This window comes from Sycon ciliatum, chromosome 10 (assembly GCF_964019385.1).
Source record: "Sycon ciliatum chromosome 10, ocSycCili1.1, whole genome shotgun sequence".
Taxonomy (NCBI): Eukaryota; Metazoa; Porifera; class Calcarea; order Leucosolenida; family Sycettidae; genus Sycon; species Sycon ciliatum.
In genome coordinates this window covers 16,981,221-17,001,027 of record NC_088652.1, presented here as the reverse complement: position 1 = coordinate 17,001,027, position 19,807 = coordinate 16,981,221, and the positions used below count along the sequence as shown (strand labels likewise).

At 47.2% G+C, this 19,807-nt stretch overlaps 2 protein-coding genes across 2 annotated transcripts; one reads left to right on the top strand and one right to left on the bottom strand.

Moving 5' to 3' along the window:
* The first annotated feature begins 3,216 nt into the window (after nt 1-3,216).
* Nucleotides 3,217-10,920, top strand: LOC135826458 (uncharacterized). Its single transcript, XM_065339064.1, has 4 exons — nt 3,217-3,483; nt 5,358-5,979; nt 7,782-8,090; nt 10,023-10,920. Exons 1-4 carry the CDS (start codon nt 3,457-3,459, stop codon nt 10,244-10,246), a joined length of 1,182 nt encoding a protein of 393 aa, XP_065195136.1. The 5' UTR covers nt 3,217-3,456; the 3' UTR covers nt 10,247-10,920.
* Nucleotides 10,921-11,341: 421 nt separating this feature from the next.
* On the bottom strand, nt 11,342-18,649 carry LOC135826457 (metabotropic glutamate receptor 3-like). Its single transcript, XM_065339063.1, has 3 exons — nt 18,098-18,649; nt 16,204-16,312; nt 11,342-15,165 (listed from the first exon to the last, which is right to left on the bottom strand). Exons 1-3 carry the CDS (start codon nt 18,319-18,321, stop codon nt 12,292-12,294), a joined length of 3,207 nt encoding a protein of 1,068 aa, XP_065195135.1. The 5' UTR covers nt 18,322-18,649; the 3' UTR covers nt 11,342-12,291.
* Between the last annotated feature and the right edge of the window lie 1,158 nt (nt 18,650-19,807).

The following is a 19,807-nucleotide window of genomic DNA, read 5'->3' as shown; positions in this document are numbered from 1 at the left end:
CTGTATGGAATTTGATGCGAACAGGCGGATTATTCCAATTTTATGCGATTCGTATACAATTTGCCTCGACTTATGCGATTATCAGGCAGGCACAGTGGGTTGGTCAAAGACCATGATTGAGATACGAGAGGTACCTGGTTCAAGTCCTGCCTGGGAGCGGTTTTTCCAGCCGTGCTGCTACCCACAGTCAACTGGGAACTTGTGGCCAGGCACAAGGGGTACATGGATGCAGCTAATGGGGTCGTTCTCGGCACTTGTGCCAGTGGTTGTGAGACTTATCCACTCACCCCCACCGTTAGGCGCTGCATCTGCCGCTAGGATTTACCGGGTGGTAGCGGCCGTCGTGAGTTCCCTTCGGGAACGGACACGATAATTTACTTACTTACTTTATGCGATTATTCGATTTTGGTAGGAATTATGCGAAAAATTATGCTAGCATAATCCGTCAAGGCCTAGTCCGACCTAGCTACGACCGTCACTGATTGTAGTGAACTGGACATGTTCTCAAGGGAGTCGTAAACCTACGACTTCCTGGTGCATCTACTTGTACTTGTACTTGTAAAACATGTACAACTGTATGAAATTTGATGCGAACAGTCGGATTATTCCAATTTATGCGATTTGTATGCTATTTTAGGCCTTGGCGGATAATGCTCGAAAAGGTGGCAGATTCTGCTTTTTTTGCACCGAAATTGGCAGAACCATACAAACCTTATGGCGGGCAATTCCTCGAATTCTGCTCCATTTCTTTATCCACATACCAAACATGCATGAAACTTACCAGAAAAAGTACCGAATTCTGCCAATTTTTCTGGCAGCATTATCCGCCAAGGCCTATGCTATTTGCCTCGAATTATGCGATTATTCGATTTTGGTAGGAATTATGCGAAAAATTATGCTAGCATAATCTGTCAAGGCCTACTGCATGAGGTGCAACGCCATGTATTGTACCGGCAAATGACTTTGTGAGTGTAGACACCTTCACACGTAACACCTTTCCTAGCTTTAGCGCTACATTTACCAGACTACATACAGTAATGACATTGCAACATAAAGTCTTTATGTAGCAATGTCATGTAAATGTACATGTGATGTAGCATGCCCAACGTTGCAACTGAGGCTGTTTTATGCTTCGAAGTGCACAAAATCCGTAACGATGATTCTAATGCGCGGATTTTTTTAGAATTCATGGAGAGCCATGGAGACTACCTATGTAGATCTACGCGAAGTGAATATCAAACAGAGGAAGAGGAGTTTCCTGTTAATAAGAAGTGTTATGCCATAGGCTCTGGCCATAGCATGTCTAGCGATACTGAAGTAAACACTAATCCATTGACAAAAATTTGGACCTGCACGAAGGAGCGGCTATAAACGGGTAGAGCTTACTCCAAAATTAATAACTGCCTTTGCCGAGTCCAGCTCAGCAGGCTCGAAAAGAACTAGAATTTCTCATGGACGAAGCACCAAGTCGATTTGAGTGCTCAGCAGCTAGGCCTTGACGGATTATGCTAATATTTTCATGAAATTATGCTTTTCGCATTGCTGAAAAAATTGCAGAATTATGCTATTTTTAGGGTTCCCAGTAAAAAGGGTTGGCCTGTTGGGACTCCCCTAGTAAAATAATAAAATCTACTACTACTACTACTATGCTAAAAAGTTATCATATTATGCCGCATTATGCTCACATATGCTGCTAATAATGTACATGTATATGATGGTTCTGTGCAAAATAACAGGAGATTTTTTTTGTAGAGGGCGTTGTTCTGTAGTACTAGTAGCAAAAGTTCAACGGGGTCAACGCACCGTCCGACCTAGCTACGACCGTCACTAATTGTAGTGGACTGGACATGTTATCAAGGGAGTCGTAAACCTACGACTTCCTGGTGCATCTACTTGTACTTGTACTTGTAGAACATGTACAGCTGTATGGAATTTGATGCGAACAGGCGGATTATTCCAATTTATGCGATTCGTATGCAATTTGCCTCGAATTATGCGATTATTCGATTTTGGTAGGAATTATGCGAAAAATTATGCTAGCATAATCCGTCAAGGCCTACGGCAGAATCCGCCGGACAATACAGTGTACTGAGGCTAGAGTGTCTGAGCTGTCGCACAAAATCATGTACTGTATAAGCAGAAAATTTCGTTGGTCAATAATTTCGTCCGACTCCAAAGAAAGGGAGTTCGTCCGGTTGTAAATTTCGTCCATGGATCATAAGAGCGTATTGAAAAGCTGGACAAATCGACATTAGTCCAACATTTAATTTAGTCCAAAAGCTCCTCGGCCGAAAAAGACGAAATTAAATTCCAGACGAATATTTCTGCTTGTAGAGGAGACGGCTCGATACCGGGACGTTTTGACAGCCAAATTTGTATAGACCCAAACCGATCATCAGCGTTGATTTTTCACTCGAAATATGTTTGTGGAAGGAAACTGGAATGTTGAAGTTTGCTCTGGGGCCAGAGTCGATCGAACTGAGCCACTCCTTTGTGTTGACCCATTGCCTCCAAGTTGCCCAATTTTTCGCTTCAAAAAAGTTCAAATCAGAGGTGGCTCCAAACCGGACACGTTTTAGAGTGCACGTCAAATTCACTCTGGGTCTGGAATTAGGTAATTGCTATCGCTCCACGACGGCCAGTATAGAGTAACAATAAGCCTTGTGTGTGCTTCCATTAGTTTTAATTGGTATGCGGTGCTTTATTGGCGAGAGGCGAGCCGCTGTTTACCTGCGACAAGAAGTTGATTTTTCGAAAGTCGTAAAACTCAAGTCGCAGTGCGAAGCAACACGTCAAAAACTCACCTGCTTGATATGGCGCTTCTGGTCATCGCAGAGCCATGAAATTTTGGCTCGGAGTATAACAAGTAGTAGTCTCACTGTGACATATGTTTTCTAATCAAAATACCAAGAGAGAAAGTGAATATTGAGTCCGTTCCGGTTTGCAACCGGTGTCCTATTTGAAACCGTCCCCTCTACATGACTGTCGACTGTACAGTACAATGCTGGCAATTGAAATCCGACCACCTAGAGATGCGCTCACATTCTAGCGGTCTCTATTAAATCTTTGTACTTCTGAAGTAGTTTTACTATCCGCCCGTGCCGTGTTGGGCCTTTGCGATGTGAGCGCGCACCGCTCAGGGGTCGGATTTCGGTTGCCAGCACTGTAGGCTAGTGTAGGTGTCGAAGGGTAGTGCAGTTTGCAAGTAGAAATTTTTGGCGATAAGTGTTGTGATTCACTAATTGATGCTAAACGATTGTGTCTAGCTAGGTAAGGTAACCGTTTGGGGTACTGGCTGAATCAACGCTGGGTTTGAATCCACTGCTACACGAGCCACCCCGTACGCCCACTTTCACGAGCGTCACCACCTAACCTGCACCGGCGAGCAGTGGTGTGGCTGATCTCGTCCACGGGCGTGCGCCCTCCACGTGTCGTTCAGAACTTCAGGAGCTGGCAATGGCTTCGGTGAGCGCTGGTCTCCAGGTGAGTCCATAATAGCATTCAACGCATACCGCTCTAATGATAACACCGATGATAGAGAGCAGTGAACAAAGATAATAGCAGAATAGTGCGTAATGAACACTAGCACAACAATGGTGCGTAGATCTACGGGGTGCAAAAAGTGAGGAACCAAGCGAAACATGGCATGGACTAAATAATAGAACTGAACTGAGTAAACTACTGAAAAGTGTGAGCGACAATAAAGGCTCAGATGCTCAGCCAAGTAAAAATTTGTAACATGGAAAAATGTGGGCACAAGTTATGCAATCGAGTCAACCAACTAAATTGATAGATTGTGCACGTCTGCCTGTTCAAAATCTGGTTTAGTTGGTCGCCTCGATCGCGTAACTTGACCCACATTTTTCCATGAAAATAAAGGCAGTCTTTGTATTACAAGTGCAGTCATGATTATATCATCTCTAATGGAAAATGGGAACTAGAGAGAAGTCTAAACACGAGAAGAACGAAATTTCACTCAAACTGAACAGTAGAATGAAGCCGCTGAAATCTGCTAACTTGATCGATAGCAGAGTTTTATGATAGTATCGTAGCCGAGAATAGAAATTAGTGACGAACTTGGCCATCCTATTGAAATCAGTCAGGCCGCCACTGCTCTTGCGCATCGTCGCCGTAGTAGCGTTCCATTGATTTTGTATTTTGCTATCAGACCAGCACATTGCACCACCCACGTCCAACAACCTCTTGATATTCCTCTACCCATATACCGTATCTTCTGGAATTGGAGCCGGTTTTGTCTAGTACAGACCGTGATCTCTTCTAAGATTTAACCGCCCGTCTGAAATACGCGCCACATCGTTTCAGGGCATTTGCGGGGATTTTTTTCAAAATCCGGCGAATATTTAGGGCAGGCAAACCCCTAAGCGCCTCGGCCAGTATCCTCAGTGCCGAGAGTGCAGTATGTGTGGCAAAGTAAGTCGAGGCCCGTCGGAACCTGTCTGGTTGGTCAGGTTAACACGTACCAACTGTAGCTACCAACACAAGTCTACTGCTGAGGAGGGCATACGTCCCCGCCATATTACAGTGGTCCCTCTATAATCCGGCACCATTTGTGCCACGAAAATCTGCTGGATTAGGGAGGGTGCTGGATTAACAAATCTGATTTACTGCTGCAATGTACATGAAGAGGACATTTTGGCTACTGAAAATTGTGCTGGTTTATCGAGGGTGCTGGATTATAAAGTGCCGGATTAGAGAGGGACGACTGTATACACAACGTATGAAAGACGGTGGTACGACCTGACCAATTGCAAACTGCTTCCGACGGTGCTGTAGTTGCAGTGGTACATTTCTACATCCATACATCTTCACAACACTCCGAATAGTTCTGCGCTACGCCAATCACTGAAAGAAAAAAGATAAAATCATTGAGAACTCAGGTTGTGAGTCAAGGAAAAAAACTCGAACGTGAAAAATGTGGGTTTTGTGCTTGATAGTGCACATCTGACTGTTCAAAATCTGGTTTGGTTGGTGGACTCGATCACATAATTTGTGCCCACATTTTTCCACGTTACATTATAATCATCGAATTTTCAATTTCAGTGATTGATGTATCCCGGAGAAGGTTTGTAGTGTCGTGAAGATGTATGGATATAGTGATTGGCTACAGTGGAGTCTTCGCACATCGAGAAATGCGGTACATTTCTGGCCAGAGGAATCCGACCTCGTGAATAAAGTTGCGGCACGCTGAAATGAGCAGAGTGGTGTGTGTGTGTGTGTGTGTGTGTGTGTGTGTGTGTGTGCGTGTGTGTGTGTGTGCGTGTGTGTGTGCATGTGTGTGTGTGTGTGCCGTGCATACAGTTATCCCGTATACATTTGTCTTGATTTCCTTGCCCCAGGACGAGCTGGAATTGCTGCGCAGGGAGATCTGCTCGGGAGCTCTGCTACGCTGCCCGGATGGCCTTGACCCCTTACTCCAGTGCAGGCCGCCTCCCAGTAGTGTTCGCATCCTGATTGTCGGCTCCTACGGCACTGGTAAATCAGCATACATAAACTCCGTGTACAAGGCGCTGTATTCGGCACAGCTTATGCCTGCGTACACCCAGGACCCGAGCGCTGAGGGGACGTTCTTCCTGGACGAATACATCGCCAACGACGCCAGCCCCGTTTCGTTCCTGGACATGCGCGGCCAGTACGAGTGGTTCGACGAGACCGAGATCCGCGAGATCAGAAACATCGTGCTCGGCTTCATCCGGCCCGGCACGTGTCTGCTGCGTGGCGTGGAGTTGCAGATGTTGACCGACGAAGAGCTGACAGCCCTGAAAGACGGATCGTCGGTGCTCGGCAAGGCTGACAGGATCGAGCGGCTCAGGGCCGAGGACGTTCCGGTCAGCGATCAAGTTCACGGCGTGATCTTCACGTTTGCAAAGTACGAAACCCCGCTCCGCAGTCCCGAGAACCCGAGATTCCTGGAACTGCTTGATGAGATTGCACCGCTACGGGACTTCATCAAAGACAACGGTGAGACCACATACCATAATATTGTCCAAAGTACAAGCCGCACTTTGAACACTCAAAATTCAACCAAACATAGAGGGGCGCGGATTATACTCCGATGATCGAATTAACGGTAGTAAATAGGGTAGATGTCTGTATTTTGTGGCAAAAAGGGGGGGGGGGGATATGCGGTTCATACTCCCGTGCGGCTTATACTCCAGTGCAGCATATAATCGGTTGTGGCGACAAACGCGACTAGGCCGGCTGCAGGGACACCGTAATCTCGCACCACCCGCCCTAGCACCATTCAAACATTTTCCTTTGGCAGTTCACGGTACGAACTTCAACAAAGCCTTGTGTCATGCGTACCAGGGGAAGGCTAGACAGAATGTCCTAGACATCAATAGACGCCAATAGACGTCAATAGGCATCGTATGAAAAGCCAGTCAATAGCACTAAGAGCGAAAGCCTTTTTCAAAGGTCGGTTTCACTCCCGCGTTGGGCCCGAGCTGGCAGAACAAACGAACGCCGGGCGCGAGCTGGCAGCACAAACAAACGCCGTACTCACACGATTAACGTTGGGTCAACGGATGACCACAGCCATCAAAAACAGGAACAAACCCATCCACGGCTTCTTTCTCTTGCTAGCTGTGCTGCTGCGTGCATCCAACTGTTTTGCAATTTCTCCCTCCCACCCACGCCTCCTGAAATTTATTATCACTCTACACTATCCTATGTCTCACAATGAGTGCCACTCAGCATGATGGTACTCCAAGCTACATGACAAATTGTATTTGCATGATTTGATCTGTCCTTGCTCGCTATTCTTGACAAGAATTCAATTGCAATGAAGCGCCGGTGGCTGGCGGGGGCATTCGGCGGCTTGGTCTGATTCCTAGCTTGTTGGTAAGGTTCCTGTGACAACATGCAGTCATGCGCAGGGCCACCCAACATGCAGTTGGGGGCCCAGGAGAGACAGAAACGCGTTGCTAGGCAACAGCAAAAGCGCTCGGCGAGTGTCACGCTACTCATGCAGCGCGCATGTTGGCGTAGGGTATCACGCTACTCTTGTGCTGCTCGGCGGGGCACCACATTGCCCCTCGCTGGAATCGGACCCGCGCCCCGGATACCTTGCGCTGGCCTCCTGACGGCCAAACTCAACCAACTTGTGCGCTGTGACTGGGGTTGTGCATGTATTAGCAACATAATGTGGCCCAGGTCGGCAGACTTTCAATCAGCCAGGTGAACCACTCAGGCCAGGGTGCATGATCACTATTCGCAGCACTTATCGTCCATGCAGCAGTCGGGTTAAACTCCTGTGCTGCTTATGCTCTTGTGCACCCTATTCTCCTGTGCTGCGTACTCTCCTGGGTTGCGTATACTCCTGTGCTGTGTGCCGCGACTCCGAAAAATAAGTTAGGTGAGACGTACGGTTCTGGTAGGTGAAGTTCAACCCAGAGTGCTGGTGGTGGTACTGGGGGAGCTCTGGACACGGTTTGGTATGGACAATTTGAAAAGGGGACTCAGATGGAGAGCCAAGGGAATATTTGTAGAAAAGAAAAAGGACCAATGAACTACAATGAGCTGATTGTCAAGTAACTGGTGGTGTTAGTGGACATTAGAGCGTAACTTGTAGTTCCTTGGGCCTTTTTTCTATAAATTTGAAAAGTGTACATCATTACACAGTCTACTTTAACCTACACACACTCTCACACTGATAGAGCGGTTTCACATCTATCATCTGTACGTGCACAACAGCCATGCTGCTTCCCACTCTAGTCAACCCCTCTGCATCTATGCTGTTCTTCTCACACTGCACATTACAGGCATTGACCCAGTTTGTCTGGTCACACATATGGACAACATGCGCTGGACAGAGGAGCGTGCCAATCAGACACAAAAGCAAGCGCGCAAGCTTCTCGAACTGAAGGAGGAGAACATCTTCACGGTGACCAACTACACAGAAGTGACGTTTCATGAGCCAAGCAGCGTACAACAGGACCTGGCCATTCTCAAGCCATTGAAAGCAGCCATCAAGGAGGCTGGCAGCCGCTACTGGCAACTTGTAGCGCAAGGAGAGCACCAGTCCGATGCAAAGGTTCAAGCGGAATCTTTCCCGGAAGACGTGGCAAGAGGTCAGTTCTCCAGTATAGTCATTCCTGTTTCTTTTTTCTCCCAAATAGCTACAGCAGGTAAACATGCTGGGAAGCATACCAGAATGATGATGGGTGATGAGTTGAATTTGACCTATGTGGGCAAACATGTGTGGGGTCAGGCTACCATTGTGACGCACATAAAGGCCCATGCGCTTATGAGTGAGTTTTTGCGTTTTTTGCGGGTCCTTTTGTCTCACACATAGGCGCATGCACTGGAGTTTCTAGTGTACCGATACCTTGTATAATTAATTGTGCAAATATTGCGATAACGCGCTGCACATTAAACTATGTGAACATGGTGTCATCGTGGTGTCCGTGTGTCGCGGGATGGAATTGCATTTAGGTTCACTTATGAGCCCACGCGCTTATTTGTGAGTGTGCGCTCATACCCAGATATAGGCATATGCGTTTTATTAAATGCGCGTCACTGCGGTAAAGATGATGTTTTGGTATTGATTGGTGGTTTTTTCGTGGGGGGGGTCTACATGGTGTGTGTGTGTGTGTTTGTGTCCCATATGGTGCAGTGGTATGTGCAGTGATTTCCAATCGATAGGTTACGGGTTCGATTCCCGACGATTATGGTCACACACGTCTTTCTCCTCTTTCTCATTCTCCTGGGTGGTTACTAACAGCCAGTGTATGCCGGAGTATGTGGTGTGGTGTGCGTGTGTAAAAAAAATGAAAAATGAAAAATAGGGATTCACTGGCCAGAAAAAGCCACTTCAATCAGCTGTGTGGTGGATACCAGGCTAGAAAATAGTGGTGGTCAATTTATCAGCCTTGCAAGCTGTTGAATGGTGTAATCCTAGCACAAGTTGCTATGTCTAACATACCGTATTTTCCGGGGTATAAGCCGCACCGGGGTCTAAGCCGCACCCCCCTTTTTGAGGCAAAATATTGACTAAAAGTTGGTATTCGGAGTATAAGCCGCACCCACAAACCAAGATTTTTCACACTCATTGAAAAATGGCCTTTCTACAAATTTATTATAGTTATGGAGCTAAATACCATGTTAGATCAGATTATGAAGTGTTAGTGCACCACAGGTTGCTGCAGAGATGTTGGTGTATTGCTGTGTTGACTACAGATCACTCCATGTCATCTGCACTATCTTCAGTCTCGCTGCCACTGATGCACTAAAACTAGTAAAAGTGCGGGGATAGCAACACAGGCGCGAAGCTGAGTCGAATGAAATGTCACATGACGTCAGCATGCATACTGATGTATGCTAAGCATGCATTCGCGCAAGCACATTAGGTGTATAAGCCGCAGGGGCGATTTTGGTCCGATTTTTAGCGAAAAAAAGTGCGGCTTATACTCCGGAAAATACGGTAGCTGTTCGCTATCATCGCTTCCGCGATGGGCATGTTTGAGGTCTGAGGTGTGTGTGTGTGTGTGTGTGTGTGTGTGTGTGTCTGTGTGTCTGTGCTCATGAGCGTGTTTGAGTGTGTGTGTCTGTGTGTGTGCATGTGTTTGTGTGTGGGTGTGTGTGTGTGTGTTTCCAAGATTCCTTTTGAGTCTCTCTCCCCTCTCCCGGGGAGACCCATGTGACCAGTTTTGGCTGTGAGCAACAAGTACAAGTGTGTGTGTGTGTCTCTGCACGTGTGCACATAGTCGTGCAGGTGTTCATATCATAGTTTGGTACGAATATGCTTGCTGTAAACAGCTAATTTTAGCGCCGGTGATATTTTAGCGAAAGGAGTGTTTCGCTAAAGTTTTGCAGCGCAAATCAAATATTGCGTGCACAGTTCAGTATTAGTCATCTTTTTTTTACTGTGAAATTCCGATCGCTAAAATATTTCATCGCGAATCGGTCCAGATTCAGAAAACGCTGATGTGTTTAGCCACTACAATTATTCGTTCTACAGTAATTTGTATGTGCTTGTGCATGTGTTCACATTGCCACTCCAGGTCGTGTGGGTGGTGATGTGCCCGTATCCAGCTTGTTCAGAACACTACAACCCAAGTACCAGTGGCAGCCAGCCATGGTGCGCGATGCAATCAACAAGCTAGAGGAACAAGATATCGTTACCGCTAGTTTACTCCGCGAGTACTGGCAGAAGGAACCGTTCAAACGCGCGTCCATACCGGAAGGCTACCACCGACCTCTCCAGGAGCTGCTCGGTATAAGTTGAGGCGTATCGATGGTGCTGGTGCCGGTGTGTATATGTGTGTGTGTGTGGGGGGGGGGGGGTTGCAACCGGCTGTGTGTGTTTGTGTGTGTGTGTGTGTGTGTTTGTATGTGTGTTTGTTTGTTTGTTCCAAAGATGCGTACATGTATGTGTTGTACATACACCACTATGGGTGTGCACATGTTTAGTGTGTATGTTGACAAAACCACAGAATGTGGGGTGGTATTTGCCAATTTGATTCTTCCCTTATATTCTAGCCAGATGTGCTAGTTCTGTGTTTGATTTTTCAGATTATGGACTATTGTGATAATATATGAGGGACTCATGCCAAGTACTGTAGACAGCAAGCTGTTTCGGCCATATAGGCCTCATATTATATGAGTGACTCGTACATTCTCTATGCAACCCCACCTACGAGGGACTCATGCATTCTGGACCCAACCCCGCCTGCGTATATTTCACTTGACAAAGATATACTCTATTTTCGAAGATATTTGAGGCGGCTTACTAGCCTAGTACGCCTGGTGGCACCATTGTGATTCACCATCTCCTGTCCCTCCCATGGTTCTCCGTCTTGACCATTACTTTTCTTCTTTAATTATTTTGTTCACCATGGCTGATTTTCTTTCCATGCTATGAGGTGTTGTCGATAATAAAAATTGTTCATCTGCTGTTAACGTTATCCTGTATACCTGTGTGCTTCTTTGTTTGGTTGTTACCATGGTAACCCTTGGCACCAGTGTATAGGTTAGCTCACACTCTAAGACACGCAAGGTGCCATCGCAGCTGTATGCATTCGTACTATGCGCAATGTTCGGGGTACTGTAAGTCAGCCAATATTCGGCGCATGTTAAAATTTCAATTCCGGTAGCTATGCAAAAGACATTACTTCAGTAACGTCTGGCGCTAGCCAGGGTCCACACAGCTTTAATTCCGTGTTTGTTTATTTGTTTGTGGCATCGGCATGCCTGGCGCTATCCCGTACCTGTCCCGTACCGTACCATCAATTACAGCATCGGCGCCGACATGCCTGCGTTATCCCGCACCTGTCCCGTACCGTACCATCAAAGACAGCTAGCTGGCCACAATATTCGAATAGGGCTTTCAAATACAAGATCATGGCGTGAAGCAACTTGGAAGAATGAGTATGTATGCGAAGTGTATCGGGTGAATGCATGCAGGGCGATAGTGCGGGTTCGAATCCTAGGCTGTCTTAAAATAAATTGGAGAAATGAAAAAATTATAACATCCCTATGCTTTTTTCGCCTACGTCATCAAGGTGGTAGACGGTGTCGTAATACCCTCGAATACAAAGAGAAAGTTGACTCTCCCTAGGCAAAAAAGCATAGCGGGCCCTGAGCTTCCAAGCTCTCTCGTTTCAACAATTTTGGCTAGATGCTTCGAGGATTGATAATAATTATTATTAGTTGCAGCTGAAATCTCAATTTGCATGATACACAGTATGAAAGGAGATTCAGGCAGGAGCTTTACAGGTTAAATAAAAAATTTAAAATGGTTATCTCTGGCCGAAAAGGATTATGGCCAACAGCGGCTGAAATTGAAATGCGTGGAAAATTTGTAAACTTTAATGGTTAGGACTCTACAGCGGTCTACCCGCGGTGGTTTTCTCGCCGTTGTAGGGGCTTATATGCCTGCCAACTATCTCGATTTGGCTGCATGGGACCATCCCGATATCGAGGGTGGTAGTATGCAACCAAACTCGTTCATTTGTCGCCTGCCTCACGGCTACATTTGTACATATTCTCATACCTAGGTACTAGCATGTCATTGTCCCAATCTCAGGTTTGGACAGATTGGCAGGTTTGAGTTTGAAAGCATGGCCTCAAGCCTCAGCTAGCCAACAACTCCGCAGCAAGGAATCAGCGTCACTGCACTATAGTGCGTTTAAACAGTGCAGAGTCTAGACTTATTCGAATAATTCAAATACGGTTCGAGCTTTTTTGAGAAATTTCTTCAGAATATTGCTTTGGCAGCTCCCCCAATTTTCTCATATAAACCATTGCAATATCACCGGTAGTCAAGCTAACTCAAGGTTTTGTTGTGGTGACAGCATGTCCATTTGGCGGTGCGCCATTCCTCGTATCAGGCACAGCTAGTACCGTATCAGCTTCAGCTGCAGCATAGTGCTGACTGTGCTCCGAAGAACCTGGCGAGGAAATTGTCACGGGCTTCTTACCGGACGGAGAATGCGGTACGGCAGTCGTAGATTGGCTGGAGGATAATGATTGTCCACGCAATGATACGAGTCTAGCTTGGTCCGTATTGTCGAACCCGAAATGATTCCAGTAGACGCGTGGAGTGCACATTACGATGGCCGTACACAGGTTGATACTGTGGCCAATCAAAACAAGTCCAACGATTCGAAACGAGACATCCGAGCTGAATACTACCGGTGAGACGCCAATGAAGATGAGGAAAATTATCAGCGACGTGGTCAAGATCAGGCGAGAGTCGTTGAACTCGTGCGGTAAGTTGCGCGTGCGGAACGACACGATGAAAATGGCGGCGAAGAACACGGCGCAAATAGCGAGACGTACAATGTCCGGGACCAGGCGCCCAGTGCATATGTATGTGGCAGTGCGGTCGGTGCGCTGGACTAGTTCAAACGTGGACGGGGATAAAACAATGGCCACGGAGACAATTCCAGTCAGGACAATAGTGAGTATGATTACTGTCAGAATTTGGCCGACGGGTGAGAGAAGTTTGCCGCGTAGCTGAGAGGACTTGATGACGCTTGTTGATCTGAACAACTTTCGGATGAGATTCGTTTTGAGAAAGAACGTGACGAGCATACATGTGATGGGTAGAAAGTACAACTGTCTCTGCAGAGCACACTGGTTCACTGAGTCCTGTCGCATGTACAGCGTGATCGGCAGGATGACATCACTGGCGAGCACGGACAGCATTATGATCATCATGTGTACATAACTAGCTGCGCGTATCACAGGCGCACGGCGATGCCGCGTGTAATACGCCATCAGAAACACGACGTGTACACCGTTCACAGCGGACATGGAGACGATAACCCACGTCCATCCGTTCGACCATGGCTGCCGTACGATCGGAGGATCTTGGCACCGAGTCCGCTGGCTATCAGCAAACTTACCGCTCTCACAGGGAAAACAAGCTTCGGAGTTTGTCTCGTTGCTGATATGATCTTCAGCACATACATCACATGTCCAGCAGCAGAACTGAAGTGGGTCGGTGGGAATTCGCCGCAGGGTTCCGGGCGGGCAAGGCGGACTGCATACAGATTCCGGAAGGAATCGTGACGTCCCCTCTTGATACGAGGAATTGGACCTTCTCACCGTCATATCCACGCAACTTCCGAGGCCAAAGTCAACGCACATTGATTCGTTCCAGGTCAGTCTGGTGAAGTGAGTGCTGCCCTCTTCACCGTCCCACACTGCAACACTCCGGAATCGTCGTCGACCACCGTTGCCGCTCAAGAGCTGAAGGGAGTAGGCCGGGTACACGCTCTGCGTCTTCGTGAATACCTTGCACGTACGATTCAGCTCTCCCCGGCGGGGTCGGCATGGGCCTGTCATCTCGCGCATGCGCCGCAAGTAGACATCCGGACTGACTTTGGTTTGAGTGAGGAAGCAATCTCCCTGCCAGCACGTCGGCTCCTCTGCAGACACAGGGCTAAGCAATCTAAAGAAGAGTTCGGTGATGGATACCATGTGACGACCGAATGAGATTGGTAGCTCTGGAAACTGCGCCATAATATCCAGTGTACATGGTCTCTTGTTCGCTGGCCGCTGTGAGGCAAAACAGGTTGGTTCCAGCATAGAAGCTGGCAGGCTACAATCACCCTCGTCCTCAATGTAAAACCGGACAAACGGATTGTGAGCGAACTCCAGGATTCGCTCGGGAGTTTGCAACAAGTACTCAAAATCATTAATCAGCGGCGCAAAGCCAGGGAATGTTACAGCTGGATTGTTCAAGTACCCCATAATGCTTGTATTGTGAAGTGATGATCCGGGAGGGAATTGATTCAGGTCCACACGGTTAACCCAGTCCTCACTTCCGATGAGGAACCGTCCACGTATGCCCTTTTCGTTATACGCATGCAAGAAGATCTCGCCCTGCGCCGCTGTGGCAAACAGGACGACTGCCCTTGCCTCGGGCGTTTCCGCAAGCTGCCTCAAGCTTGCGGCAATGGACAGGGCGCTGCTGGCTGAGAATCGCGAGCGCACACCAAAGCAGAATGTCTTCCTGCGTGCTGCTTCCTCCAGCAGTAGAGTATAGCCTTGTCCACTGTATATATCATCGTCCCCCGCAACCAAAGCAAGGTAAGTCAATCCTAGCTCCTCGATCAAATCTGCCAGGGCCAGTACTTGATTGTCGTCAGACGGCACGAGGCGGAAGAACGCCGGGTACTCGTTGACGTCGTTGAAGATCGGACTGCTCGCCCAGGCGCTGAAGTGCAGGATGTCGAACGCGGAGAGCGTCGGCGAGATGCCAAGGCACTCTCGACTGGATGCCGGGACGATCATGTATGAGCTTGCAGGCTGATTGGGGTTGATCTCGTTGTCAGCGATGCCGGGGGTAACACGCTTGCCGGAATGGAGAAATCGGGACAACGAGCCAAGTGTCCTATTGCGCTCCGCATGCATCGGGTCAGACGCTATCGCCAGCAGATCGCGGAATATTGTGCAGTCATTGCGCACCACTTCCGGCGGTGGACACTGCATGACAGTGCGCTGCAGGGACGTCAGGTTGATGTGGAGATCGGCGATCGGAATGTTTCGCACCGCAAGCTGCTGCTGAAGTGCAGGTATGTCACGGTAGCGCAGCGACAGTACCGACTGAACTTGTGCTGCTGACAAGAGATTGGAAGAGCACGAGTCACGTATGAAGACGACAAACCTGTCTGTTAGGAACTGTGGCAACCGGCCCTAAACACCAGCACACACACACGTGCACGCGCACACGCACACACACACACACACACACACACACACACACACACACACATACAAACACATACACACATTATTAGGGGTGAAACAATTATACCGAGTACTCGAGTACTCGCTCGGTTTTTTCAAAAATAATCGTACTCGGAATAAATCAGAGTACTCGTTCATACATGGTACATGCATTTACTACAGAAATCTACAGTTTCAGGGCAGCAGTCGGCAGATGATGATGTGCAGACTGTGTGGTGAACATTTGTTCACGAGTAGAGAGAGCCCAAATGACCCACCAACCAATATACCCGAGAAAAATGACTGCTACTCGGTTCAATCAGGGTTGTATCATGTTATTTTAAAGCCCTTGGTGTGCAATTTTTAGGAGATGAAAAATACTCGAATATTCGATCGGAGAAAATCAGAGTACTCGAACTCGGGATCTCAGTGCCAACTTTCACCCCTACACATTATGCATACACACAAATAGCCACACATGCACACATTCACCCACACACCCACACAGAAACAACTTATTTCTACCCTCCCCCCCCCCCCCCCCCCCCAGAACGTAAAATATGTTGACATATACATGCATGTAGAACAGAAGTTGCAAGTGTGTAACTGTTCCTACTTCCATGTACATGTATCAAAGTTTTCTGAAGTGAAAACGGTCAACCTCTCCCACCCCATAACGCAATTTTTTATTATTTTCGTTTTGTGAAAAAACGTTGCATATTACTTGAGTAGTTGTATGGGTGTACTCAAGGAAACCGTTGGAAGTGTAGAGGTTCTGCGATTACATCATCAGTGGAGATGCTCTGGCAACTGAGTCGCAGCACAGCGCTGCACTTGCACTAGTGACTCACACTGCGTACAGCATACATAGTGCCCATAAGGGATTCCGCAGACTCGCGTTGTATACTTAGCGGCCATAAGCGGTTCCGCTGAACCGCCCGCCATGAAATCATTTGCACAGCCTCTCTAGAGGTAAATGAAGTAATGCTTAGCAAAGTTGCTTACCGCTTGAGTTGCCACTGTGCGGAGCCCGATTCCATACAACAAGCTAATGGCCTGCTGGAAGGCCTCCCAGCCAAGGAATTCCGAGCAGGAGTTGTTGAGAGTGGAATAGCTACAATAGACATACACACGTTGCACTTCTCAGCACAAAAAAAATAGGCTCGTCTTTCTTTTCCAGGAATTCAACAACTCAACCTTGTGTGACGGGGTCTCGAAAACACGATTTTCAGTACTCAGGAGGGGCCTGTTTCCGTTGCTGAAAGTGTGCGCGGTCGGCCCCAAAGCGCAACGGTGGTGGAGTCAAGGTATTTACGCAGAATTTTCAACGCCCAATACCAGTATTGCTGATAATTTAAAATTCAACTCCACAACACAATGACTGTACTCTGAGGTACAGTGGAGATTGGATATAACAACCTTGGCTATAACGACAAATCGAGATTAGCGACAAATTTTTCTGTTGCCCAAGTCGCTTAACAAGTCATTTCTGTGCAATTATAGATCGGGTATAACGACCTCGAAAATAACGACAGATTGAATTTACTGACAACTTTTGGTGCCCGAAGACCGGAAAATGCATAGAACATAACCACTTTCCTCTCGTACCAGGTGAAGTGGCATGCATGGACCTTTCTATTCTGTGTCATCCGCCCGGACCTCCGGGTCACTAAACGCGTGCTGGTCATTGCAGCTGCAGTGCAACGGTGTAGTTGCTATGCATGACTTTTGGTTTGAACTATGCATGCAAGACACATGCACATCTGAAATCCATATGCATTATAATTATAATGCATATGGATTTCAGATGTGCATGTATAGTCAGATCTCGTTTAACCGCACACATCTGTTTTCCACAAAAATATCCGGATAGGCGAGGGAACCGGATAACTGAACACACATGCTGTATATGCACGTGGTATGTCAAAAGCAGTGGCATCGTACATACATGTACATGTAGACGGGTCCTATTTTTTTTTTGTATTGTATTTTATTATTTTACTTGGGCATTCCCAACAGACCCTAAGGTCTTCTTACAGGGTGCCCAAGATGAATGAAATGTCCTATGCAGTACAACTAGCGTGCACAGTATGTAAAACAAGCGAGAAAAATGACAAGTGCATGCAACTGAGTGCTGTCCACATGCACCCAGCAGGTCAAGTACCTCATTTGCCTGTACAACTCCCTGATTCTAGCTCCTGCAAGCCTCATGCAACTGGATACGACGAAGCTTTTTGTACACATTTTAACCAGTCTGTACACAAAATCATGCACCGGTATGCGGATCGCGAGGTCTGGTTATGTTGTATGCATAACATATGCTGCACATCGGTAACCAGCGATTTTCTTCCGGATGGCGAGGGATCCGGATAAACGAGGACCGGATAAGCGAGGTCTGACTGTATCTGCAATTTACATTTCTGTCATTTTGATTATAATATTTGTATACTAATCTACTCAATCTGCGGACAGCATGCTGTTTCGTTCTTTGTGAACTCATCAGCGCAGCACAGAGGAAATGAGGCCGAACCTGATAGCAATGAAAATAAAAATTTCCAATCAGGCCCGAACGTACCTTGCCAGAGATGGCAGAGTGCTCAAACTGACAAGTCAGTGAGCTCTGCGTATTGCAAACAGCAAAGGCACTACCCCACATGAGAGTGCTCAACTACTACAATATACGAATGTATACTAATCTAAATGTGAAGATCGGGTTTAGTGACAGATCCAATAATTATACTTATCATAGCAACATTTCGTTTTCTCCCAAAGGATTGCCGATAAATCCAATCTCCACTGTACATGACATTGCACTAGCTGTGTATAAAGTGACATGAAGTAACAGGTCGAGTGAGTTGATTGTCCTGTCCTGTCATTACGATCATGTACTTGTGCCTACCTTCCATGCATCGGAAGTATGCTGCCGGAGAAATCCGTCCACGTGGAGTTGGGAAGCTCCGTGACGGAGCATATTGAGGGGAATGCCTCTCCCGTCACGGCTGGATGACGATCGGCAGATGCTTGTCCATGACACCCAGGCCACAGCGGCCTAATCAGACAACATGCGACGACGCAAGCCGCGACGCAGGGCTCGATGCACGAAATAAATCCACGCTGCACCATTGCTGTCGGAGTCGGCTCAATACATGTATATTACGACATAGCGGCAAAGCAAATGTTCTGATTTAGTAATGTGCAGTCGGGACGGTAGTTCACATCCGGCACCAGTGCAAAACTACCAACGCCTCCAACACATACGCAGGTAAATCATTCTACCGACTTCAGCCTTTGTTCAGGACAAGGTGCCTGTACGTCTTCCGACATCTCTGTAGCCTGGCGTAGGACCGATGGAACTGTTTCTTTCCCTCATGAGTCATAGACTCTGCAACCAGGCATCGACAGTACAATGCCAATGGGCAATGGTACAGGGTGACACTACAGAAATCGTCACTAGTAGTGACTAGTACAGTAGTAGTATGTAACTAACGATGTCAGGTGTACATGTACTAGTACACGTATACCACTGTATACATAGGGTACTACTATCGCTGATAATGCACTTTTCGCTCACTTGTCTTTCATGTCTCGCGAAGCAAAAATAATGGTACAGCACTGTTCACACCTGAGTACGAGCCCGGGTCGCGCATGAGTAGATCTACGAATGTTTTGATTGCATTTTATGACATGCATACACCCAGTGCCATGGCGCCAGTGGCAGTGCTAGTGGGCAAAGCCAAACCAAACACATTCGCACCAAGAAAAAGAAGAGAAAAAGCTGACAAGACTAACGCGTCATTGTAGATCTACCATGAAGGTTTGTACTCTTGATTGTACTCGCCAAGCAAATAATTACTTCGCTCGTAGTAATACCCACATCATGCACATGTCATGAGGTGATGCAGAGTGATCACATAAGTAGTTGCTTCTAGAAGCCACCTCACTTTCGACTCCCATCTCGAGCCGGCGGTAGAGTTTGGTTGGCGAATGGTTAAGGTGGCTCCTACCCCTCGGGTCCAAATTTTTTTCGTTTGAAACGTGGCTACAAACGATTGTACTTTGTTCCGTAGGATATCTAGTGTACGGAGACAAAATTTTATCAAGTTCTACCGGCCGGTTTCACTCGGGGGAGGGGCCAAACATAGCATACTCACAATTGCCAATTTAGGCCAAAAAACACCGGAAAACCACTTTTTTGGCCGTAGCACTCGTAGTTACCCCTTTTTTCTTGATGTCCAACATCAGGTCAGTAGTATACTTGCTAAATACCAGCATAAGCTTTAGAAGTGGGTAGAATTCTGCTAGAAGGTGACCTTTTTCTCTTTTCGGAATCATCCCATTTCAGCGCACACGTCCCACATATTAGCCCCGCCCACAAGTATTTGACACTGGACTTGCCCTGTATTCGATGGTTATGCTATCATAACCTAATAATGGTACTGTGTAGCAAGTTTGAGCAGGTTCTACCGAAGGTAACTTTTGAAATAAAACTTTAAAGTGTCAAGTGATGCCATATTTTCAAGAATCAGCACATTGCACTGGGACATTGTCCAACGCCTTAGAACCCCTGACTCCACCGTATGACAGATACGTATCTTGCAATAATTGATTG

Bases quoted from the DNA above. Each gene is read 5' to 3' on its own strand.
- LOC135826458 (XM_065339064.1), top strand. From the start codon at position 3,457: ATGGCTTCGGTGAGCGCTGGTCTCCAG. The intron at 3,484-5,357 runs GTGAGTCCATAA...TCCTTGCCCCAG, and splicing joins CGGTGAGCGCTGGTCTCCAG to GACGAGCTGGAATTGCTGCG. The intron at 8,091-10,022 runs GTCAGTTCTCCA...TTGCCACTCCAG, and splicing joins CCCGGAAGACGTGGCAAGAG to GTCGTGTGGGTGGTGATGTG.
- LOC135826457 (XM_065339063.1), bottom strand. From the start codon at position 18,321: ATGGTGCAGCGTGGATTTATTTCGTGCATCGAGCCCTGCGTCGCGGCT. The intron at 16,313-18,097 runs GTAGGCACAAGT...TGTCTATTGTAG, and splicing joins ATACTTCCGATGCATGGAAG to CTATTCCACTCTCAACAACT. The intron at 15,166-16,203 runs GTAAGCAACTTT...GCTGGTGTTTAG, and splicing joins GCACAGTGGCAACTCAAGCG to GGCCGGTTGCCACAGTTCCT.